Source organism: Trematomus bernacchii, unplaced genomic scaffold (genome assembly GCF_902827165.1).
Source record: "Trematomus bernacchii unplaced genomic scaffold, fTreBer1.1, whole genome shotgun sequence".
Taxonomy (NCBI): Eukaryota; Metazoa; Chordata; class Actinopteri; order Perciformes; family Nototheniidae; genus Trematomus; species Trematomus bernacchii.
Genome location: NW_022987593.1, coordinates 13,049,413 through 13,072,236, shown reverse-complemented (window position 1 = coordinate 13,072,236; position 22,824 = coordinate 13,049,413). Strand labels below are relative to the sequence as shown.

General features: G+C 39.7%; 1 protein-coding gene across 1 annotated transcript in view; it reads right to left on the bottom strand.

The window, feature by feature from the left end:
* Nucleotides 1-17,401, bottom strand: part of LOC117481718 (complement C3-like) — a 30,453-nt gene extending 13,052 nt beyond the window's left edge. Inside the window, exons 1-23 of the mRNA XM_034129564.1 lie at nt 17,244-17,401; nt 14,412-14,607; nt 14,130-14,292; nt 12,458-12,552; nt 11,785-11,873; nt 9,636-9,718; nt 9,190-9,277; nt 8,912-9,014; nt 8,443-8,563; nt 8,105-8,220; nt 7,553-7,693; nt 7,127-7,226; nt 6,568-6,662; nt 6,248-6,439; nt 5,957-6,112; nt 5,673-5,802; nt 2,356-2,394; nt 2,123-2,240; nt 1,925-2,013; nt 1,661-1,800; nt 690-902; nt 210-273; nt 5-94 (exon numbers count right to left, since the gene is read on the bottom strand). Coding sequence (XP_033985455.1) covers nt 5-94; nt 210-273; nt 690-902; nt 1,661-1,800; nt 1,925-2,013; nt 2,123-2,240; nt 2,356-2,394; nt 5,673-5,802; nt 5,957-6,112; nt 6,248-6,439; nt 6,568-6,662; nt 7,127-7,226; nt 7,553-7,693; nt 8,105-8,220; nt 8,443-8,563; nt 8,912-9,014; nt 9,190-9,277; nt 9,636-9,718; nt 11,785-11,873; nt 12,458-12,552; nt 14,130-14,292; nt 14,412-14,607; nt 17,244-17,320 — 2,698 coding nt within the window. The 5' untranslated portion in view covers nt 17,321-17,401. The remainder of the gene's footprint in view (nt 1-4; nt 95-209; nt 274-689; nt 903-1,660; nt 1,801-1,924; nt 2,014-2,122; nt 2,241-2,355; nt 2,395-5,672; nt 5,803-5,956; nt 6,113-6,247; nt 6,440-6,567; nt 6,663-7,126; nt 7,227-7,552; nt 7,694-8,104; nt 8,221-8,442; nt 8,564-8,911; nt 9,015-9,189; nt 9,278-9,635; nt 9,719-11,784; nt 11,874-12,457; nt 12,553-14,129; nt 14,293-14,411; nt 14,608-17,243) is intronic.
* Nucleotides 17,402-22,824: the final 5,423 nt, after the last annotated feature.

Sequence of the window (22,824 nt, the reverse complement as noted above, 5' to 3'; positions counted from 1 at the left end):
CCACCTGTCACAGAGATCTGTGTGGTTGTTGGAGTGTTTGGAACCAAATCTGTCATGGCAATTCCACTGTTGAAAATGACTTCTTGTTTACCATCTAAAGGGAGAAACAGTGGGCAAGTTTCAGCATCAATTAGCAAAAGATAAACACATAATGTTGATAAACCACTATACTGTATAATGCAGCCATGTCATTCTTCAAGGTAACTCACCTACACCTTTATTAGCGGGGTCTAGAATTACAATCTTAGAATCTTTTACTAGTACACCTTCAGGCTGGAAAAACAACAGTTAGGACAAACATTAGAAATCACAATGATTTGCTTTACTTTGAGTAATCTCTGTTTGCTGTTGTTTAACAAAGTCAAGTATGGTCAGAATTTAAATAAGATATTAATATTCAATAAGATGCATTTCATAAACATGACAGTTTACCAAAACTGACTTTACCAGACTCTCATACTCGTAACTGTAGTCACATTATTAAACCGATTGTATTTAAACTGGGGTTTTTAAAGGATTTGTAAACGGCTTGTTGCTTGAAACTAAAAGTAGTAACAAGAATATTGCATCCATAATCTAACAGACCTCGGATAAATTCTATTTTATGGCAGATTGAACATTTTACTACAATAAGAGAACAATTCCACATGGTGTAGGAAAAAAAACAGGACATGTAGTCTTTTTCTTACCACCACCCGCAAAATCTTTATAATTCCATCATCAAGCCATGAATCTCTAACAGCAGCTTTGACCTCAATGCGGAATTCTCCTTCTTTCATGGGAATGATGATGAAGGGCACAGATCGTGTAGTGTGAGCCCCAATTCGGACCTCCTGGCGATACTTTCCACGCTTTGAAGCAGAACTGCACACATTATACTCCTCAATCAGATCAACCCGCACCTTGAGAACAGGACAAAGATGGACTGGAGATTGTGAAGTTGCTCAAAGATAAAGACTATTATTGAGGATATAATAGGATTACATCAGTTTTATTTTGGGTCATCTAACGATAATGCATACCTGATTTTAATTAACATTGATGATTTACACAGTTTTTTCCAGGATAATCTGATCTGGATCATAAAAGGCACACTGTAAATATTGCAGTAAGGTTTCCCGCTGCTGAGGTGAACCGCATTTATTGTTTTTCCATCCCAGTTCAGTCAACGATGCCCCGCCTCCGACACTGTATCCAGTTCTCTTTATTCATCCATGAATTAGATTTGACCATGTCCACCTCCACATGACGGAAGCATTGACGCAGCATCAGAGCGTCACCTGGGGGATTTTCATCCCACGAAAAATGAATTTGACGGCCCCTATCGTTGTTTCCCCAAGCTACATAATTGTATTACTAGAGTATGGTTTAGATGGGGAGGGTGTCATTATCTTTTTACATCCATGACGCAATCGTACGGAGCTACGTCAAGCTTTCGTCATGCAGATAGGGGTAATAATTCAATCTAAACTGGGTTGGAAAACAATAGGTGCAGGCCATCCACCATGTGAGCAGGTATTACACTTATCAAAGTCTAGAGTAGGAAGGTCATTCACTCTCTTTTTTTGATAAAGTATGTCAGTTGAATATTTACTGTGGATTTTGCCCTTTAGTCTCAAATGTTCTCTCGCCTCTTTGACTGTATGTAGCACAGACTTACAGTTGCAGGATCGGGGCTGTAGTTGTGCAGGATTGCCTTAACTTCCAGCTGCTCTCCCCGGACAGCAGAGTATGGCAGCCTGAGATCAATGAAGAATTGTTTCCGGACAATTACCTCTAACGGATCACCAACACAGATTCCTTTAAGATGAGAGGGACAATAAAAAGGGATTACATAGAGAAAGAGAGAGAGAAGATTTAAGGGATTGAACAAGTTCAAGGTTAGATGACTCAATGAAACAGCTTTCAGTCACTGAATTCTCACCGTGAGTAGTTGACAGACTAATGCCAGTAAACTGCCAGGTGGTGATTGACTCTTGCAGTGGAAAATGTTTTGTCACTGATGTGGTATCACTGAAACAAAGAATGGTGTTAAATCTTTGAGAGATATGTGTAGGCTTAAATCTTGGTGGTGTCATGACTGAAGTTAGTGCTTTTTGTGTGTATATGTCGGTTGACTTACCATGGGTTTCGTCCAGGGCAATTAGGAAGTGTGATATCTGACCACAGCCAACTTTCAGGGAACTTGGTGCGAGCAACAATCTCATTGCTGTCAATGTAACTGTTATCATCCTCCTCACCTAGAGGTTTAAGGCAATTATGCGTTGGTTTTCCTTTTAAGACCTGAAGGTTTCCCCTCAGACAGAAGATAACAGGAAATTAGGTTATTGCTTTGTATAGAGTTATGGTTCTTACTGGCTCGTTTCCTTCTGCTCGGTGCCGGACATTTCAATTCTGAAATAAGCAACAGAGACAAAACCTTTTACAGAACTCAACCATATTTAACCTACTTTAAGCATTGTATAATTGTTATGGAACTTTTAAAATCAGAGTGAGGTGATTTCTCTGGTAGGAAACGTGAACAGGGTGTGGGGGTGAGAAAATGTGGTATGAGATAAGATAAGATAGGACTTCATTTATCCCGAAGGAAATTGTTGTGCCAGACTTATAACGATACAACAAACACAGTAGCATAATAATAAAACTGTACCCTAACAGCGCATTAAAACCAGCTAATTTGTTGACAGTTCTGCTGTTTAAGTGGCCGTGACAGACCTGACCTTTACCTCACCTACCTCTATTAAACTTACCTTTGATAAAAAATGCTAAATTGGCTGTAAAGGGAAAGGATGTATGTTTCCATAATGTCTTTTCAGACATGTGAAACCAGACATGTGAAACTAGATAGAGCATCCTGAACTTTTGACCTATGCACACTATGCATTCTAGAAGGTGCAATAAAAGCGTAAAAGTTCCAACCACAATTCTAAGAAGGGATTTGTGGTTTTTGATACCTTGAGAGCGGTTACAACGGTTGAGGACAACAATGAGCACAGGATGCAGGCGACCTACGCAAAGATTTGAATCAACTTCCTGGGCCAGCGAATCGTAGAGACAAGCTGTCCTCTGTTAATAAATGAAGTCTCTGTTAATAAATTAAAGTATAAAGTTTGCATATTTGAAATTAAATGTTTGAAGAAAAAACTTGATTCTAAACATGACATTGACAAAATGACATTGATCAAATGTTCATATTCCCTCTTGTTAAAATGGCATATTATTACTATAAGTCTTTATTTGTTTTAATTTTAACTTTACATTTTTAATTGTTCATTAAGTAAAAGTTGAACATATGTGACCTCCTTCTCCCTCAAAGATAGAAAAGGGGAAACCACCTGATGCAGAGAGGGAGGAGGCAAGAGACTATAAAAGATGATGTGTGAAGAGAAACAGGAGGCTTTTAGAGAGCTTGAGGACTTTTTGAGGCTAGATTTTGGGTCTTGGCTCTTGGGCCCTGGGCCTGGCCCCGTTTTAGGCGATTTGACTTGTGAACCTGTTGCTTTGGTATTTTGACCTTGTGTCTTTGTTATTTTTTTTGGATTCTTGTAAATCCTCTATTTTTGTTAAAACCTTAATAAAACCGGTTTGTACTTTTTACATTTCGTGGCAAAACCACACACACACACAGTGGCATAACAATGGACTCCAGTGAACACTATTACGGGCACTACACGCACAAAAGCACGAGCACACACACACACTACAAAGATGTAAAATATTATTTTACCAACAATGTGGAATTTATTGGCTACATATTACACAGAGTATGCACGGCTGCAGCAGCAATAACCATAAAATAATAATTCAAATACCACAAACATGATATTGACCAGTATACAGATTATGCACATGATTTAGCAGATTTAGCGTTTTTAGAGAGAAAAAATTCCGAGATACGTTTTTGCGCCATGTCAGTTACTTGTGTTGTTGTGCGTCACATTAAAAGTAGCCGACTAAAAACTAACAAAAGACTTTTTTTAATTTTTCTTCCCTGAAGCAAAATAATTTATTATATAGTTTTAAATTATCATTTGAATAATAATATAAAATATAATCTCAGGCACAATGAAATGAAATAAATATATATAAAATAAAAATAAAATAAATTTGCAGACAGGGGAGGTCCGCTCCGCCTGCCTGCCGCTAGGGGGTGCTGCAGCGCCCTCAGCACCCCCCTTCCCGTGCCCCTGCTGTAAACGCCCCCCTAAACAGATTACGTTGATCTTGCGTGTAGATTCTGGGGGGTTTAGTCCTAAAAAGATTGGACGGCCGTTCACCGGAGCCTTATCAGCACCGGAGTTCGGTATCGGAGACGGCCTAGATATTAACATTGGTTGTATTGAAGTTAGATTCCTTTTCAAATTAAATAACTACAAGAAACATAGACGGTCAAATAATTAATATAAAAAACGAAAAAACGAAAAGTGTATCTCGAGCCGGTTTCTCAAACTTACCTACCCCACTTTTACACATGAATATGTGTCCCCGGTGTTCCAGGGAACTCACCAAGTGTCAGAAAACACAACCCTCTCTATTTTCCTCCATACCCAAATCTCTAAAAAAGGGGCTGCAACGGATCTGATAAAAACTGATCCAGATTTGAACACTGTCCTGACGTCAGGACGGTGGCGCTACGGCTATTGGGCCAACTCTCCACCTATCAGGGGAATGTGGGGTTGGGCCACGGCCGGCCATTGCCGCTCGAAAGCACTGGAGACACTGTAGTACATATGCCAGGCCTGTAAGTGGCGCTGTAGTCTGCCACAAAAGCAGCGAAGAAGACTTCCCGCCCATAGTTACCATGGTTACCCTTCTGTTTATTCTCCGCTGTCGCTTTTTTTCTCCCTCCCCGAGGCAAGCGTTTGCTCCCGCTGCTTTAATTCAATGCAATCCCTCCCCGTCGAGGCAAGCACTGTAATTCTCTCCGGTTAGTCCACCAGCAGATGACAAACACCCACCTCTCCGCCTCTTCCAAGGAACGAGGGGACCGTGCGGCAGAGTTTCAGTTTCAGTTACTTTCGCCGGTCAAGATGTCCGTTAAAGTTTAAATCTTCCGGACAAAATTAGAAAAGTGCCGGTCAAAGGTCTTCTTTGTTATTTATTGAGCTTTAAAACAAATGAATAACGACTCTATATAATAAAACACGGAGGACGGAGATCTCTTTTTCTCCCCCTCTTCTGACAGCCCAGCAGCTGATCAGAGCACGTCTCCCCTCTCCTGCAGGGGGGCGTGGTCAGCAGAATCAGACCCGTAGACAGCTAACAGCACATAGAGCGAAATGAGGCATGGCTAAAATGCATGATCTGTTTGGTATTTTGAAAACAGAAACGTATAAATATACCTTATATAGGTATGGCCCTACAATATATCATTTAAATATAGCATGATAGGTCCACTTTAAGGTATCTGTCGTTTTTCTAGCATACAATATTTTTCTAGCACTCAAATATTTACAAAATATCTAACCAGCAACAAACCATTTAGAGAGACCAAAACAATCTGCATGACCATAAAGGGGAGCCATAAAAAGACCCTGCACCGAATATGCTCAGCATTTGACTGATGGTGATAAATAAAGGTCTATGTGCTCACCTTTCTTCTTAGAGATTAATTTGTATACTATTGTAGCCTAAAACTATGTTCAGGGAAGGGGAGACTAAAGTAGTGTCACCTTGTCTGTAGGCAGTCCCATAAGCCGTGTTGGACTCAAACAGCAGCCCAGCGTCGTAGAACACACTCATACCGTCCTTCCCTCCACCTGGTGTGCAACCTGTGTCGTACTTCTCTACAATGTCCCACACCTGAGCATAGTGAAAGTCATTCACACACAAATAGATAAACAAGACTCAAAGGAAATAGGTAGACAGATCTGGAAACTCACATTAAAGTTCTGATATGTCATTAGAAATGTATTCATGCAATGAATGCAAGAAAAATATGATATAAATAAATTGCCTTTTTCTGTGTGAGGCGGTGCTTGTTGTTAAGGTGATAGACGCCTTTGTCCACTGCCACCAGTCCCACTATGGCCCCTGGGTCTCCTGTAACCTTCAGACCAAACATCCTGCGAGGCTCATGGGATGGAGCGGGTCTCGATGGTTCCAGCTTCAGCTAAATGTGAAGGTGAGGTCAATTAATTACACATACAGTTTGGATTTGTTGAACAAGTCGCTTACATTAACAAATGTCAGATGAATACAGTAATAAATAAATCAGTTTGTGTGTGTTTTGTATTGCGTGTCTCACCGAGCCCATGCAGGAGTCTTTTACATCCACCCAAACAGAGTCTGATACAACTTCATTCCCATTTGTGTGGTAATAGGCTATGATGCGGAACGATGGCAGCATGTCTTTGGTAATGGGAACCACGAGGGAGATCAGTACTTGACCTCCTGTCTTGTATCGGCCTTTTTGCATCAGCTGACCTCTGCTCATGATCTATAGGGACACAGACTTACATATCAGCACTTATTGCACATGAGCCTGTATACTGCACTACACAACTTGATGGACGCAACAAAAAGGGTAGTATAAGCACACATGCACAGATTTAAAACATCTCTCACCAGGTATGTGATGTCAGTGTCATGACTTTCCCGCCTGTTGAGGTTGAGGTTGATGTTCAGGTTATTTCCTAATCGTACTTCAGCTGAATCCACACCTGCAAATATGACATGTTTTGATTGCAGTATCTCAAGTATTTCTAAAGTAGAGCATTGTAGTACATTTTCTCCCCATAAAACAATGATATTTTACATTGCTTCTGATGGACAGTTATTCTAGAGCAAGAGAGTCGTAGATTCATTAATTATATAAAAGTGAAAAATCGAAGATTATGTTTTCCAGACAAATTATTTTATAGCTATTTGGCTCAATACCGTCCAAAGCATCCCTAAACTAAACTTTAAATAATTTCCTTAATAATAAAACCCCATACACACTTCACTCTACTTTCACGCCGTAATTTACCAAACAGCCATAATAAGCGCAAGGCTGATTGGAGTCTATTCCTAAATTAGCACCTCTATGCAGTTAATTGAGGATCAATTTAGAATCAAACCGTGATTCAAAAGATACAAAATAAAATAGTGGTATACAAACAGATTCCCAACCCTGGTCTCTTACTTATGTGGATATAGTTTTTGCTTATGGTAATATATGGGAGAGCTTGCATGGTGGCTGATGCTTGTCTTCTCGATGAAATACGAGGATCATTCGTCCTTGCCTGAAATGAAAGAAACACATACACACAAAGCATACACATGATTAAATAAATATTACTTAAAAAGTCCTGAGTCTTTCCTGTTCCATCTTATCCTGGCTACGATGAAGATAAGCTTCCCGATTTACATACTGCCAATTAAATGTGCAAGAAGCGGAAGTAAAGCAATGAGCTATAAAGAAACAAAAACATCTGCTGATAGCTCTGCTTGAATTCACCTTAAAAAATGAATATCAAAAATGTTCATGATGATTATTCATTGATTGTAGGTTAAAGCTTACATTTGAAAAGCGGCCTGTGGTGCCTGTATGAATTTTTAAGAGACTTACAGTGATCGTCAGTTCTGGGTCCCTTGTATTGATTTTTATCCTTGCCATGCCATTGTCTGTGGTGGAGTCACTCACGGTGCCTGGTTCAACCACAACAACAACACCTTGTGCCGGAGTGTTGTCAGGATTCACAACTTCAACCTGCCAACACCGACACAAACAGTTCAACAATCAGAAAGATGTTTCACTGTCTTATTAGACCACATCTTATAAAGGTCAAAACTCAGTACTAATAGCTCTGTTCACTAAATATTATGAATTAGATCGTTTATGGTGAAACAAAGCTTAACGGGTACATTTCTCAATTTCTCTGGAATCATAATTAAAATCCATGACAGAAAAATTGCTATGATCTGTTATTGTCATATAATATAGCAAGATAGAAGTAAAGTCTATATAGGTTTCATAAAGAAAATAGTCACTTTTTTCAGCAATGAAACATTTTCTGTGATGGCAGTTCTTAATACATTAAAGATATAGCCATACTTTTGTTTATGTTATTATAATGTACTTTTTTATAGTACTTTATAAAGTTAATGTAAAGTACTTTACCACAACGTCGAAGGTCATTCCTGGTTTAAAATATTTGGGAGTTTTCTTGAAGTGGATGGCGTAAGGTGATTTGACAATCTGAATATTTCTCAACTCTGCCTCCACCATTTCACCAGCTGTTAATAGATGCAGAAACAAATCAAATCAAAACAGATTAAAGATTATTTTGTTTATAATGTAATTATATTTGGTCACTTTATAGTAGATACATCATCATCAGGTTTATTATAGAGACTCAAGGTCAAGACGTACAACACTCAAATATAAATTAAAAAAACATATCCTATCTTTATATATTAATGTTGTCCGTCTTGTTGTAGTCTTAGTCTCTTTCTTACCGTTCTCCGTTAGCACACTGACAGCTACAAATATGGATTTCGTCACCAGTTCTTCAATGTTTCCAAAGGTCGTTGTGATGTGCTCTCTCCTCAGCGTGACAGCTCCATCACCTCTCTCAATCTAATGTAACATAGTTCAAAAATGTGTCTTAAAATGTAGTATAGTGTTACAGTGAACAGTAATTTACTGAACTTGTACATTCTGGGTTTCAATGTAGAAAATGTAATTTCCTGCTGCTAAGGGTCTCTCAATTAAAACACCATCAAAATAATGTGTTTTGTCACCACTATTTTTGCCATTGTGGTACATTTTCAACACGCTAAATACATAATATCTGTGAATATAAATGCAACATATTAAGTGAATTAACTGCAGATCTTGGAGTTGGAGGAAAAATACTACACATTTTGTGAGTATTAGACTCTTCCAAAACTCATGTGAAATACAGTAAGTGTAGAATGTGCTCACCTGCACTCTCTGAATAGAACTTGGAAAGCTCTTCTTTACACCATCATTTATGACCCCAAACACAACGTAGGCCATCCCATTCACCTCTTGACCAAACAAATACCTAAATCAACAAGAGAGGGAATAGTATAAATCAAACAAAGTAAAAACAAATGGTTAAAGAAACTAAAAGAGCAAGAGCGTCAACCAAACCTCTAAACAGCAACCTGTATTCATTCCTACAATCAATCCACCAATCAAACAGTCTCTAAAGCCACAAAACAAGAACTTTATCTTACGTGGCTCTAATGTTGACTGTGAGCTCTTGGTCGTCCACGTAGAAGAAAGAGCTCATAGGATTCAGTTTAACCTCAAAACTGGGAAGCACTGAAAAATAATATTTATGCTTTTACCAATCAAATCCAAGGCGAGGCGAGGCGAGGCAAGGCAAGGCAAGGCAAGTCAAGTTCTTTACAAAATGAAAAACATTAAGAGCATTAAGAAATAGTATAGCGGAAAACAATTATAATATGGCATTTAAAAACAGTCATTAAAAAGTCAAGAGGATCAAATAAAGATAATAACACAGAATAACACAGGCATAAAATACATGAATAAGAGTTACAGTGCAGTGTTAGTTCAATTAAAAGCAGCGGCAATAAGAAAATCCAGTAAGAAATTAGTGAATGCTGTGAGTTAATATACTGTAGGTTTTAAATGAAAGTGCAGGTAATGGGAGACTCACCATATTCTTTGACCTCAAACTCTGCTTGAAAGCTCTGCTGTGGGTTGCTCTGGAACTTCGTGACGATCTTCCACAGTCCGGGACTAAACATAGAAACACACAAAAACACAACGTTTAAATACAAATTTTGAGAAGTGACAAGGTAATACAGGAATCAGGCCTCATATTTATATATTGTCGATTCACAAATGAAATATATAAAAATGGGCTGCTGAAAATAATTATTAGTGCCCTACAGAGAGCAGTCACCACAGAAACACTTTAGAGGTCTAAAATGAAATGTGTTCAGGTTAGTACCGTAGTAGGGAGTAGAAGTATTAGTATTATGTATTTTTCCACTAATTAGTTTTACTGTACAGTTCATAGGGAAAAACTGTTGGCCTATTTCTGTTGAATCTGTCCATTTACAATTAACGTTTGGATTGTAATAGATAAAGAAATTAATAAATTAACTATTGTGAGATGAAAATATAATGACTACAAGAAGACTGTGCTATCAATCCTTAATCATTTCGGCCAGAAAGCAAATATGCTACTTTAGTACATTCAGATGTGAAATGTAAAAGTTTAAATTGCATGATCTCTATAGTAGATTTAGCCTTCAAAGCAAAGATGGCACTTTTTGCATCTAGTTTATCCTGTTAATAATAATAATAATAAATGGAATTTATAAAGCGCCTTTCACGGGACCCAAGGTCGCTGTTAGTCTGTCTTATCATGTAGGCACAATAGCCGCGTTCACACCGGAGTACTTTTCACCGTACTTTTCGCGTTTAGTTCCGTTAGTACCCCTTATGTCGCGTTCACACCAAAAAGAGCACTTCATCTCGGGAATTTTTACCCCCATTTTTAGTGCCTGCTGAGAGATGGTACTTTCCTGGGGGAAAAAAGTGCCCCAGTTCTGGTTGGCTGGGCGAATTGCAAACCACGCCCCGTACAACTCTGAAATGTTTTGTAGAGCCGCCATTTTATTATCCTCGCATTAGCATTATTAGCATTAGCATTCGCCCAGCGCACAAACGAGACTAACTTATGGCAACACAAAACAAAACATGGGAGCGGTGGAGATGAGGAGGTGTCGGCGTTCTGGCGATTTACTCGGAAGGCTTCAGTAGAAGCTGCTGGGAGTCCCAGCAGCTTCTACTGAAGCCAGTCCCCAACTCCGGGGACTTCCGGCCGGGGACTCACCCGGCCGGGTGGCAGTATACGCCGTGAAGTTGTTTGCGGCCTGCCAGTAAACCCAAAGCAGAAGAAGACGAAGTGACGTCAGCGGCTCATTTGCGTAATCTTCCCTCAGGGAAAAGTACTCCGTTGTGAACGCGATCTGTACTAAATGCCCTGGGGTCTGCCACAAAAGCAGCGAAGAAGACTTCCCGCCCATAGTTACCATGGTTACCCTTCTGTTTATTCTCCGCTGTGGCTTTTTTTCTCCCTCCCCGAGGCAAGCGTTTGCTCCCGCTGCTTTAATTCAATGCAATCCCTCCCCGTCGAGGCAACCACTGTAATTCTCTCCGGTTAGTCCACCAGCAGATGACAAACATCCACCTCTCCGCCTCTTCCAAGGAACGAGGGGACCGTGCGGCAGAGTTTCAGTTTCAGTTTGTTTCGCCGGTCAAGATGTCCGTTAAAGTTTAAATCTTCCGGACAAAATTAGAAAAGGTCTTCTTTGTTATTTATTGAGCTTTAAAACAAATGAATAACGACTCTACAGTATATAATAAAACACGGAGGACGGAGATCTCTTTTTCTCCCCCTCTTCTGACAGCCCAGCAGCTGATCAGAGCACGTCTCCCCTCTCCTGCAGGGGGGCGTGGTCAGCAGAATCAGACCCGTAGACAGCAAACAGCACATAGAGCGAAATGAGGCATGGCTAAAATGCATGATCTGTTTGGTATTTTGAAAACAGAAACGTATAAATATACCTTATATAGGTATGGCCCTACAATATATCATTTAAATATAGCATGATAGGTCCACTTTAAATTCAGGGACATTTGGAAAGATTATTCAGATGTTACATCACGTAAATATCATCTTGGAAGTCTTTCTTACAAGATATTACTTTTTGTTTAGTTATTTTTCAAACACTACATTTGCAACATGGAAATTCATTGTAGAGAACCCAACATAAACAAGATAAACTACTAACCTGACCATTTCAGGGAGTTGGTAATCTCCAGAGTGGATCCCTGATTTCAAAGAGACTGGATCAAGTGGTAAAATGATGCCTTCAGGGGTCTAAAAAATAACAATATATAAAAAAACAGGTGAGCAGCAGCACGTGAAGTTCGTGAACACATCAGCAGCAGCATTAGCGAGGCAGAGGCAGGCAGATCTGGCAGCTTAAATAGAGCGGCAAATTTAGGAGATTGTGTTTGGTTGGTTGTAAGAGGGACGAGGTGCGTCACGTGTTAATGTATCTTTGGTGCTCGAGTTGACTGCCTGAACTAGCTCGCAGGCTTCGCCCTATTTAATGCATGTCTCCATGAGCTTGGTCATTGTCTCCATTGAGACTTTTTTTCAATTTCAGCTACTTCAATGTATCTATCTACAATTTAAGGAAGTGGCTGTTTAATAAGCAAATCAACCACTAGAGCAGGGGTCTCCAACACGTCGATCCAAAATGGGAAATCAAATTAAAAGAATGCATAAACGAAACCTCAATCATAGCGAACTCTATCTACTTACTACAACTCTATATCTATCTGACACCCCTCCTTATTTTTATTTTGGTAATTTCCGGGGAAAAGTATCTACTGTTAAGAATTTCTAATACGAAGAGGCTTGGTATTATGTGCTTATCAAAAATCGGAAAACAATACCACAATCTCAATGGCAATATACGCATCATTTTGGTTGTCGTCATCCTTCTCCACGGGCTCCATACGGGCAGTAACAGCAAACATCCTGTAAAGAACTGACATAGAAAAAGAGTGGACTTAAGACTTTTTGATAAAGCTTATAGTTGGGGCTGGCTCAGGCTTACTTTGGACCAGCCCCTAGTCATGCTGCTATAGGCTTAGACTGCCTCTGTCTTCCGCTGCCTCTCTAACTTTATGCACTAATCTCCAATAAATGCATGGTAATAACTTGGCAACTCCACATTTTTCGCGCTCTTTCCTCTTGCAAAAAGCCACATTCAATCGTTGCATCTACACCATTGTGGTTGAACCTGTTGCAGTTGTCCTGATTGAGGTCCGCTACTACTACTATGTTTTAAATGTCCCCTATTATACTGTTTTTCATCATTATATTATAGGTCTCAGATTTATATAAAACATGTCTCAAGTGTTTGGCTCCAAATACCAAACAGATCATTGCAGCATCCCATAATCCCCTCTGTTTCAGCCCTGTTTCAAAAGTGCTGATTCTCTGTCTGTTACTTTAGATGAAAATAAGGAGCCACTCCCCACGCCCCTCTGAGAGATATTTGGTTAAAAAGAACACAATAGGCGCTTTCACACCGGAGTACTTTTCCCAGTATAGTTCCGATAGTTCACACCAAAAAAATCCGGAACTAGAACTTAGTTCATGAGAATCTTTTCACCCCCTTTTTAGTCCCTGCTAGAGAGCAGGTACTTTCATGGGAGAAAAAGGTTCCCATTTCTGGAGGCGGATTGCAAACCACGCCCCGTAAAACTACAAAAAAGTTTTGTTAAGCCGCCATTTTATTTCCTTGCATTAGCATTATTAGCATTAGCATTAGCCCAGCGCTCCAACGGAGAGAGACTAACTTATGGCAACACAAAAAAAAAACATGGGAGCGGTGGAGTGATGAGGAGGTGTCGGCGTTCTGGCGATTTACTCGGAAGGCTTCAGTAGAAGCTGCTGGGAGTCCCAGCAGCTTCTACTGAAGCCAGTCCCCAACTCCGGGGACTTCCGGCCGGGGACTTCGGGTGGCAGTATACACCATGAAGTTGTTTGCGGCCTGCCAGTAAACCCAAAGCAGAAGAAGAAGAAGTGACGTCAGCGGCTTCATTTGCCTAATCCTCCCTCAGGGACTTATTCCGGTGTGAACGCGATCGGCTCTTCTGATGAACTAAGTACTGGGAACTAAGTACGGCAAAGTACTTGGTGTGAAAGCGCCTAATGGTGCTCTAGGAGGAGATGCAGGTGATAAGGTGGGGGGGGGGGGGGGGGGGGTTACCTTGGTTGGTGATTGGCTAATGGTTACACAAGCCAAAAAATCGTTATGACATCATAAAGTGGCCAAAATCTGATCAGCTCATTTTCAGACAGGTTTTTATATAAATGGATCAGGACAAAAAGAGAGAGAATCTTTTTCCTGAAACTTTCCAAAGCGGACACATATTTATATATAAAAGACATATAAAAGTGGATTTTGCACAATAGGTGACCTTAAAGTCATATTGTTTTTACTTGATTACTTGAGAGTGATTTTCCTAATCAGTCCCTGTTGGAACATTTGTAATTTGTGATATGGGGCTTTATGGATAAATATTGCTTGATTTATTGATTAATGAATAAACTCACCTCTGCTGTCGGGGGTGTAGAGGGTCTTGTCAGTTTGGATGAAGATATACCCAGACTGAAAGGAGACCAGGACAACCTTCTCAAGCAGTCGGTCAGGGAACTGAGCTTGCAGATACACATACTGCTTAATGCTGGGATCCTTACTGAAGTCTCCAGTAGGGATCTGAATCATTATGAAGAAACACAAACAGTGCATTAGGAGCAGGGTGTGTACATGATGTGCATTTTTTAAATTCATAGATAATCTTAGAAAATCCAGCCGAGTTATAGCGCATCATTTACCATTATCTGTACCAGCTCCTGGAAGTTATCTGTACTGGTAAGCGTCACAGATGCAGTTGCCAGCCTTATGTTTTTGGTTGGATGGTTCATCACATAGATTTCCACCCTTTTGTCTGCACCTGTGCAGTCTTGACACTCCACAAAAACGTTTTCTGCTGTTCCTACCCTCAACAAGTTGGGGGCAGACATCACCTCCCTGCAAAGCGGGGGCGGAAAAGAAGATATATATATTAATGTGAATGTGATGTCACCGCACAGAAAGAACCACATGCTGTTTTGGATGTACTGAAAAAAAAGAGTTCAAAATATTATTTCAGTTCACACACAAAACAACCTTTTTTAAATTAATTACTCACCTTGAATTAATGATGCCTCCATGGTTTATTTCCATTCGCAGGAAGAGTTTGAAGTGTTTCAAATAGTAAAGTTTAAAAGAATATTCATGTGTTTTGGAAATAGTGATCATACAAATAAATATATGGGATACTGCATGAGTTTTTTGTATGTGCTTAAAGTGGTCAAATAAATAAACCCAATTGGTAAGAAGATAATTAAAAGGAACAGTAAGGGGGAGCAGAACATTTAACTTTAGGTTTCAATTCCCCCAAACTGCATAATTCTTTTAATCTATTTTAAAAGATGTGGATCATGAGCTCCAGCATGCTTTGCTCTTTGCACACACAATGAGTAATCTATTGATTACATTGGCAAAGATCCAGCACTGGATCAACACAATATTTCATCATATCTCTAGACCAGTGGTTCTCAACTGGTGGGTCGTGACCCAAAAGTGGGTCGCGGACCCGTTTCAAGTGGGTCACAGATGTGTGAGTGAAGAAAAACAAATTGAAAAAAAAAGATTATCTTTTTTTGTTGTTGAAATAAATCAAACTTTTATTTTGAAGGCCCGATTTTCTAACGCTGTGCATGCAGTAGGCGTTGGACTGGAAGTACCGGAGACCATAAACGGTTTTGAAAACTTCTGTCACGTAGTGATCATCTTCTTAATAAAACATCTTTGCTGATGTTTTTTCGAGTCTTCTGGCCAATCAGAATCAAGATTGTTGCCGGAAGTCCTCACGGAGAATAACTTTGCGGTAGAACTATTCTTTATACATCCATGGGTACAACATCAGATACAAATGAACACATAATGAAATATGACCCCCGGTTTGATGATTGACAGGTCACAGAACAATGGGAGCTATCTACCCTTACCCACAATTGAAAGTAAGGCGCCGTTTACACGAGGAGAAAACTGCTTGTATCTGCATAGTTTCGCGTGCGTATAGCCCTATTATTTACACGAGGCCGATAGAAACTGACCCCACAAACAATAACGGGTCCCAAGGTGGATAGATTTGCAAACGAAACGCTCTGGGGGGTCAACCGAGTCCGTGTAATCACCTCTATACGAATATTTCCTGAAAAACTAACGATAGCCCCGCCTCTCCCCACCTCTCCTGCTCACTGCTGTAGCAACTATCAAAAATAGCTGTGTTAATTAAACGCACAAGGGGTACTTGAATGAAATAATATTATAAAAGGCAAACCAGAATTGTTAACGCCCAATATACTCCTTAAACAAAATAAACAGAGTCAGATTTCATGCATTGATCCATTATATTGACAAAGGAGGATCTCACCCGGTGTTTGTAGAGAATATCTCTCTCTTTCTGAGCCGTCCTCTCCACAGAGACGTGCTTCTTGGTCGGGATGCAATATCCACAGATTCGGTTTCTTTCAGTTTCAGTTTCAGTTTCGGGGCTTAAACAGAAGGGTAGCCATGGCAACATTGCAGCGGGGCTGCTCGGTTGCTCTTCTTCGCGGCTTTTGGTGTATTTTGGCGGAAGTTACAGCGCCACTTACAGTCCCAGCATATGTACTACAGCGTTTCCAGCGGCCTCGTTTGAACAGACACGTTAAATGAAACAAATGCATGTGAACGGAAGACTTTTTGAATACGCATACTGTGCATAAACGCAAACGGTCCCGTGTGAGCGGGGCCTAAGTCACACAGACTATCTCCTCTTTGCTCTTCTCTCTGTTTGGAGCAGCAAGTTCAGCTGTCAGAACTAAGTGAAAAACAAACAATGGCATAAAATATTATTAATATGTCGGGTAGTAATAGATTTATTTTCTTCTCAGAGTGTACCAGAATGCATAATTTATATGTTAGTATTTCTAAAAATCTCCTGGGGGAGAATCCCCCCAGACCCCCTTCTGGGGTTGGGTTTTCAGCATGTGTGCCTTTTTGTGTTATAGTTCAGCTTTGATTCCATCATCTCATTAAACCTTTTTTAAAAGCATACTTTAGTTCTCTTAAGGGGTATATGCACTGTACTTCACTTTAATTAATATTGTATGCTGAAAAACGTATATATATTACAGCACGATTTTTTGTTGAATAGATTTGAGTGGTTCAAAATGTTGGGTCGCGACTTATTGACAAAGAAAAAAGTGGGTCCGGAGGTCTGACCAGTTGAGAACCACTCCTCGAGAGTAGACCCTTGCTCTGTCTGGCATTTTGCATCGTTTTGCAAACTCTAAACAAAGAATTAGGCCATCTTATTGGCATCATTTGAAACACCACATGACCTTGCATTTTGTAACACAGAGTGCACTGTACAGTAGCTCCTCATTATGAAAGACACAAGTTAAGGTAAATCCAAAAGCTTTTTGAATAATATGAATGTGGCGACCATTACAGTTTAACCAATAACAATGTGTATACCAAGAAGATGACCAAAAACAAAAAAATATATATCTTTGTTTTCTGATAAATTATTCCAGCAGAGCTGGAGTGGGTAAAGGTACGACATGTCTACTTACAATGGAGCTCCATCAGCAAGAGAAGTCAGGGAGACGAAGGCCAGAGAGGCCAGCAGCCACAGCAGAGTCTTCCTCATCCTCCTACCTGATCCTGATCCGCTGTCAGTGAAGTGTCGCTGTGCAGCACCCTCCTTTTATCCTCTCACTGCCCCACCGCCACCTCACCTCACCTCACGTAGTCTTTCTGTACACATGTACGAACACAACCACATACACACCATTTCCCAGCAGCAGTTGAGTAACTGATAAACATGAGGTCCACTTTGAGGAAAAAGATAAACAGTAGAAAATCAATAAGGGGTTAACATGTTTGACTAACTTTGGAGCATAAAGTTGAATGACCAGTTCAAACTTGCTACCAAATTAATATTCTGCATTTATGTTGTTTTTAAATGTGACCACTTGTTCTTCTTTTCTTGTTTGGGAAATGTTACTAATGTTTAATTCTTATACAGTAGCTACTGTAGCATTCAGGACGAAGGTACGTTTTAACCGTTTGTTTTTTAGTTCTAATTTAAAGGGGACCTATCATTCAAAATGCACTTTGTGATGTCTTTTATACATACATATATGTCCCTGGTGCGTCGGAGAACTCACGCAGCGTCAGAAAATAAAACCCTCTCTCTTTTCCTCCATACCCAAATCTAAAAAAAACGGGGCTGCAACGGATTTGATACAGACTGATTCAGATTTGAACACGCGCTGACGTCAGCAACGGGGGTGCTCCGCTTGTATGGGCAACTCTCCACCTATCAGGGGAATGAGAGGCTGCCGTGGCATGGTAACAGCATGGTAACAGCATGGTAACAGCATGGTAACAGCATGGTAACATGACGCTCGTGCCTCGGCCCCCTCCTTTGCAGGGGGGCGTGGTCAGCTGCAGCTCATGGAAAGACAGGGCTGGAGGAGAGCAAAATAGAGCGAAATGAGGCATGGCTAAAATGCTGTTTGGTATTTTGAAAAATAAAACGTATAAATATACCTTATATAGGTATGGCCCTACAATATATTATTCAAATATAGCATGATTGGTCCACTTTAAACAAAAAAAAAACAGAAACGTTTTTTTGGTTTTGAATTTTGCCCCAAAACGGAAAAACGGCAATTCAGCTCGTTTTTTCGTTTTTCTGTTCTTACTGTTAAAAGAAGTATACCACTCAATGTTTCGTTTCCATAGAGAGGCGAAGTCCCGCCCATCTACTTCCGACCCATGGGACCTTATTTCGGAAAAATTATGTATTGAAGTCAAATGGGGAGAGAAAGATTATCTTTCGATCCCGTTTGAATTGTGCCATGAATTACACATATGATGTTTGTCAATCTTAAAAAAATAATTCTGTGTCAAAAAAGTCACAGTTTGTCGTAAAACTGTTGAAATATAAGACTATGAAAAATACAAAACTAGAAAGACTACAAATCCCAGAATCCCGGTCCCGCATGCTGGCTCTTACGGAACCGACTAACTCCCCTTTTGTTCTCTCAACATGCCCAGACTTGGAGTGATTTTCACCTCTTTTAATACTTTTCGCCTCAAGTGAAATGTGCCAACGTGACGGCCGTCTTGGTGTGTGGTGCGAGACGGAGATGTAGTTCATTGAGCGGTTTCACACAAAAAAAGTGTTACTTCACAGTTTTACGACACATTTTTATTTTTTTGACTTGCAAAATTATCTTTTAAATTGACAAACATCATATGTGTAATTCGTGGCACAATTCAAACGGGATCGAAAGATAATCTTTCTCTCCCCATTGACTTCAATACATACTTTTTCCGAAATAAGGTCCCATGGAGGTCCCCCGGAAAGGGAGGGACTTCGCCTCTCTATAGGTGGGTGTGTCTCCAGTGCCTCCTTGCTTCTGATTGGCTAGTTTGCCCTATGCTTGCGCTGTACTCTTCAAAATAAAGGTTCTAACTATTTTCCTTTACACAGTGCAAAAATGACAAGCTTCTGCTATCTTTGATGAGTGATAACATTATTTTTGGCCATACGTTTTTCATAAGACTGATGAAGTTGGAATCAGTTGTAGTTACAACTATCCCAAATACTATGAAATACTTTTACTGTGTACTTCTTGATACTCTCCTGTCAAAGTCCCCTCCATGGTACAACAATGCCTGTCTTGCTGCTATATGTGACGAGCAATACAAATACTTTAAAAGTTCTGAAGAAGACTGATCATTTTGGACTCAGTAGTTACTGTAGACTACTAGCGCAAAGACTATAAAATACTTTTATTTTGTACTTTCAGAGAAATCCTCTGTCAAATTGTCCACCCTGAATACCCCATGCAGATGTTCCTGTTGTCTGTCAAACACAAGCAGAAACATTACTTTCCAAAAATGGAAAGTTATCTTGGTCCCGCTCCCCACGTGAAAAACAGGGTACGTTTAGTGCTGCTAATGTAATGAAAATGGCTCCAGGCCCCACAAGATACGCTGTCAGCCATGTCTAAGACCTGAAGTCAGCATTGAGCTCTTCATAACACCATCAATAGAGGATTGATAGTAATGTGTTATTTATTATTTGCATGTACAGCACTTTGGCTCGACCAAAAATTGTTTTTTAAATGTGCTATATAAATAAAACCTGATTTGATTTGATTTGATTGATAGACAATATACTTGAGATTGTGAATTTAAAGGTGAGGTGCATGCATGGGACAGTTAGGAGTTGGGTGGGAACCACTTACAAGCCCACATTGGGTTGTTCATTTTGACAGGAGTGTAGAAATCATAAAGGGAGGCAACGGCATGCCTTTGGAATGCTGACACTGGAAGGGAAATATTTCCATATTGACCCCAAACACAATACATGTTACTATCCTTGATAATATACTGTACATTTCTTAAATGCCAAAATTGTACTTGGAAATAATATAGATCCTTTGACAACATAAGATCATCCTTTAAAATGTTACGTCAATCAGTGAGATTTGATGGTGATTTATATATTTTACAATGGTCACATAGTAGGAATTATGGATGTATAATGCTGTGGGTGGAGGGGGAGGTGGGGGTAGTGTTTTATTTAGATAGTCAACTAAGAAACATAAAGTACTTGAAACATACATTTTGGTAACAATTTTGAATATGATCATTTTCTTGAGCTTTAAACTCCTGGGGTCAAAATGACCACCAAGGATAAAGGGTGTAAAGTAAATGTGAAGATAAAGGAGGGTTAAGCATACATTATATAGCAGTCTTTTGTTTTACAATATCCTAAAGTCTATTTTTAACACACTATTGAGTTGGCTTTTTCATTACATTTAAAATATAAATTGTACCTAAAATAATACTCAGTGAGCAGGGTATACATATTCACCCCATATGCAATCATAGGATATTTTTAGTTCAAAAGACATTTGTCCAAATTGACTACTAGTACAAATGCAAAACATTAAAACAAATGTTGTTTTGTAAGTGAAGTCCAAAGCCGTATTATAGATTATTTGATTGTGTAATTACAAGGTGAGAGAAAATAGATCCACATCGTCCTACTGTATTCAACTTATATTTTTCAATTTGTTAGTACATTTTTCTCAGAAAAACATTTTCTAAATTAAAGGTCCCATGTCATGCTTTTCCGGTTATTACCCGTCCCCTTGTGTGTTATGAATGTTTTTATGCATGTAAACGGTCTGCAAAGTCAGAAACCCTCAAAGTACACCCTGTAGCGAGTAAAACTCGAACACAGAAAATACCTGTCTATGCTGCCCCAGAACGCCTCGTTGGGGATTTCTCATTTTCCATTGTTTGCTTCCTGGGTTCTGTGACGTGTGAAAACCCAAATCAACAACAAATGACCGGATTAGCCCAAATGGACCAAACCGTGGAGCACCTCACACACCAGGATCCCTTGGCTAACTAACAGAGAGTCCCATTGACTTGCATAGAGCTCCCTGAACGCTGGTAATAGACGAGTTGGGATGGCGGAGAAATGCTCTCCGCAGACCCATTCTCACAGCGTTATAAACCTTTTTCTTACTCAATATCAAGCCACACTTATTGTTTTTAGGACAAAGTGAATACCTGGTGAATACACATACTATACAGAGATGCTGTATGAGAAACCAATGTGATTTTGGAAAATTGCACAATGTAAATCTATTCTAGTAGACCTCAACAATGGAAATATGATCAGTAGAAATGGCCATGACATGGGACCTTTAAAGTAAATTATTTAAAAAGGTTGAGTCAATATAAGACTAAAATAGTTGAAATTGAACGTAAACTATGTCAAACACCACTCCTGAAATTGACTTTGGTTGAAGTTTATTATAATATTGATATTATATAAAGATCTATAACATTGATTAAGCCTTACGGGTCCCTTTTAAAATATATATATATATATATTGTATAATGTTCTTGGCTGATAGTGCCTTATTTTCAATTTGAAAACACATGGCAATTTTATTAATACAGCAGATGAAAAGATTTGCAGGAGGATCAATTCTTCATGGGTGTCATTGGCTCTCTAGATAAAGGCAGTATCTGTTTGCTAACCTCAGATATTGATTTATTTAAATAAGTGACCTTTGAATACATTGCAAACATAGCATTAAAAAGGTGCAGGAAAAGGACTTCAAATGGTATTACTTAGAGACTGGACTTTTTAATTCAGTCAAGAGAAGAGAAAAGAGAATAAAGGAAAGAAAATTGTTATAAGGGGTGATGTAACATTAATGACAGACATACTATGGCTAGGGAGGCTGTGGCTGATCGTGGTTCAATCTCCACTGCAGTCAGCATGTCGTTGTGTCCCTGGGCTTCACAACCGACCGTCGGGGTAGAGGATTTGCTTGGCATTTCCGGGTATTTCTCCACTGGCTGGGCCATGTTAACAATACCGTGTAACTGTCACGTTTGAAGGGACGAAATCGTGACATCTTCACGTCTCCCAGCATGGTAAATCGTCACATGTTCACGTCTTGCCGTGATACCGGGTTGCACGAAACATACTACCAATAGAAATACATTGCTTTTAAAATCGTTCTGTGTGACACGAAAAAAAGGGGAAAATCGTGTTGGTGAACACGAATCAATAGATTAAATGTCGTGACTATAACACGAAATGCCGTGAGACTGGGTTGGAATATAACAAAAAGTGTTTCTGAAATAAATGACATACCCCACCTTTAATAAAAACACCAGTAACATAACATGAAGTACTTACACTTAAAGGTTGACTTACCGAAGAAACTGCATTCATGGACGGTCTGTTTTAACCGCAGATAAGTCCTATATTTGCATGACGAATAGTCCATCAGGAACCAACACAACAAACACGGCCGAGTTCAAGTAGCATCACGGAGCTAATGGAGAACATTTAAACAGCATTTAAACAGTCCTTCGGCGCCACTCGATGACGTAGTATACTTGAAATAATGGCTCTGCAGCAGCTCTACTCGACATTGAGAAATGGCCAGAGGAGCTAGGAGCAGCAGTCCCGTTGTCATGAAGGGGGAATCTAACTATATACAGAATATGTTTTTTTGGATCCAGGCTAGAAACATGTTAATCTCTGATGTTAAGTTGGACATTTTAACATAGGGTCTACGGGAATTGCTCCCATCTGCA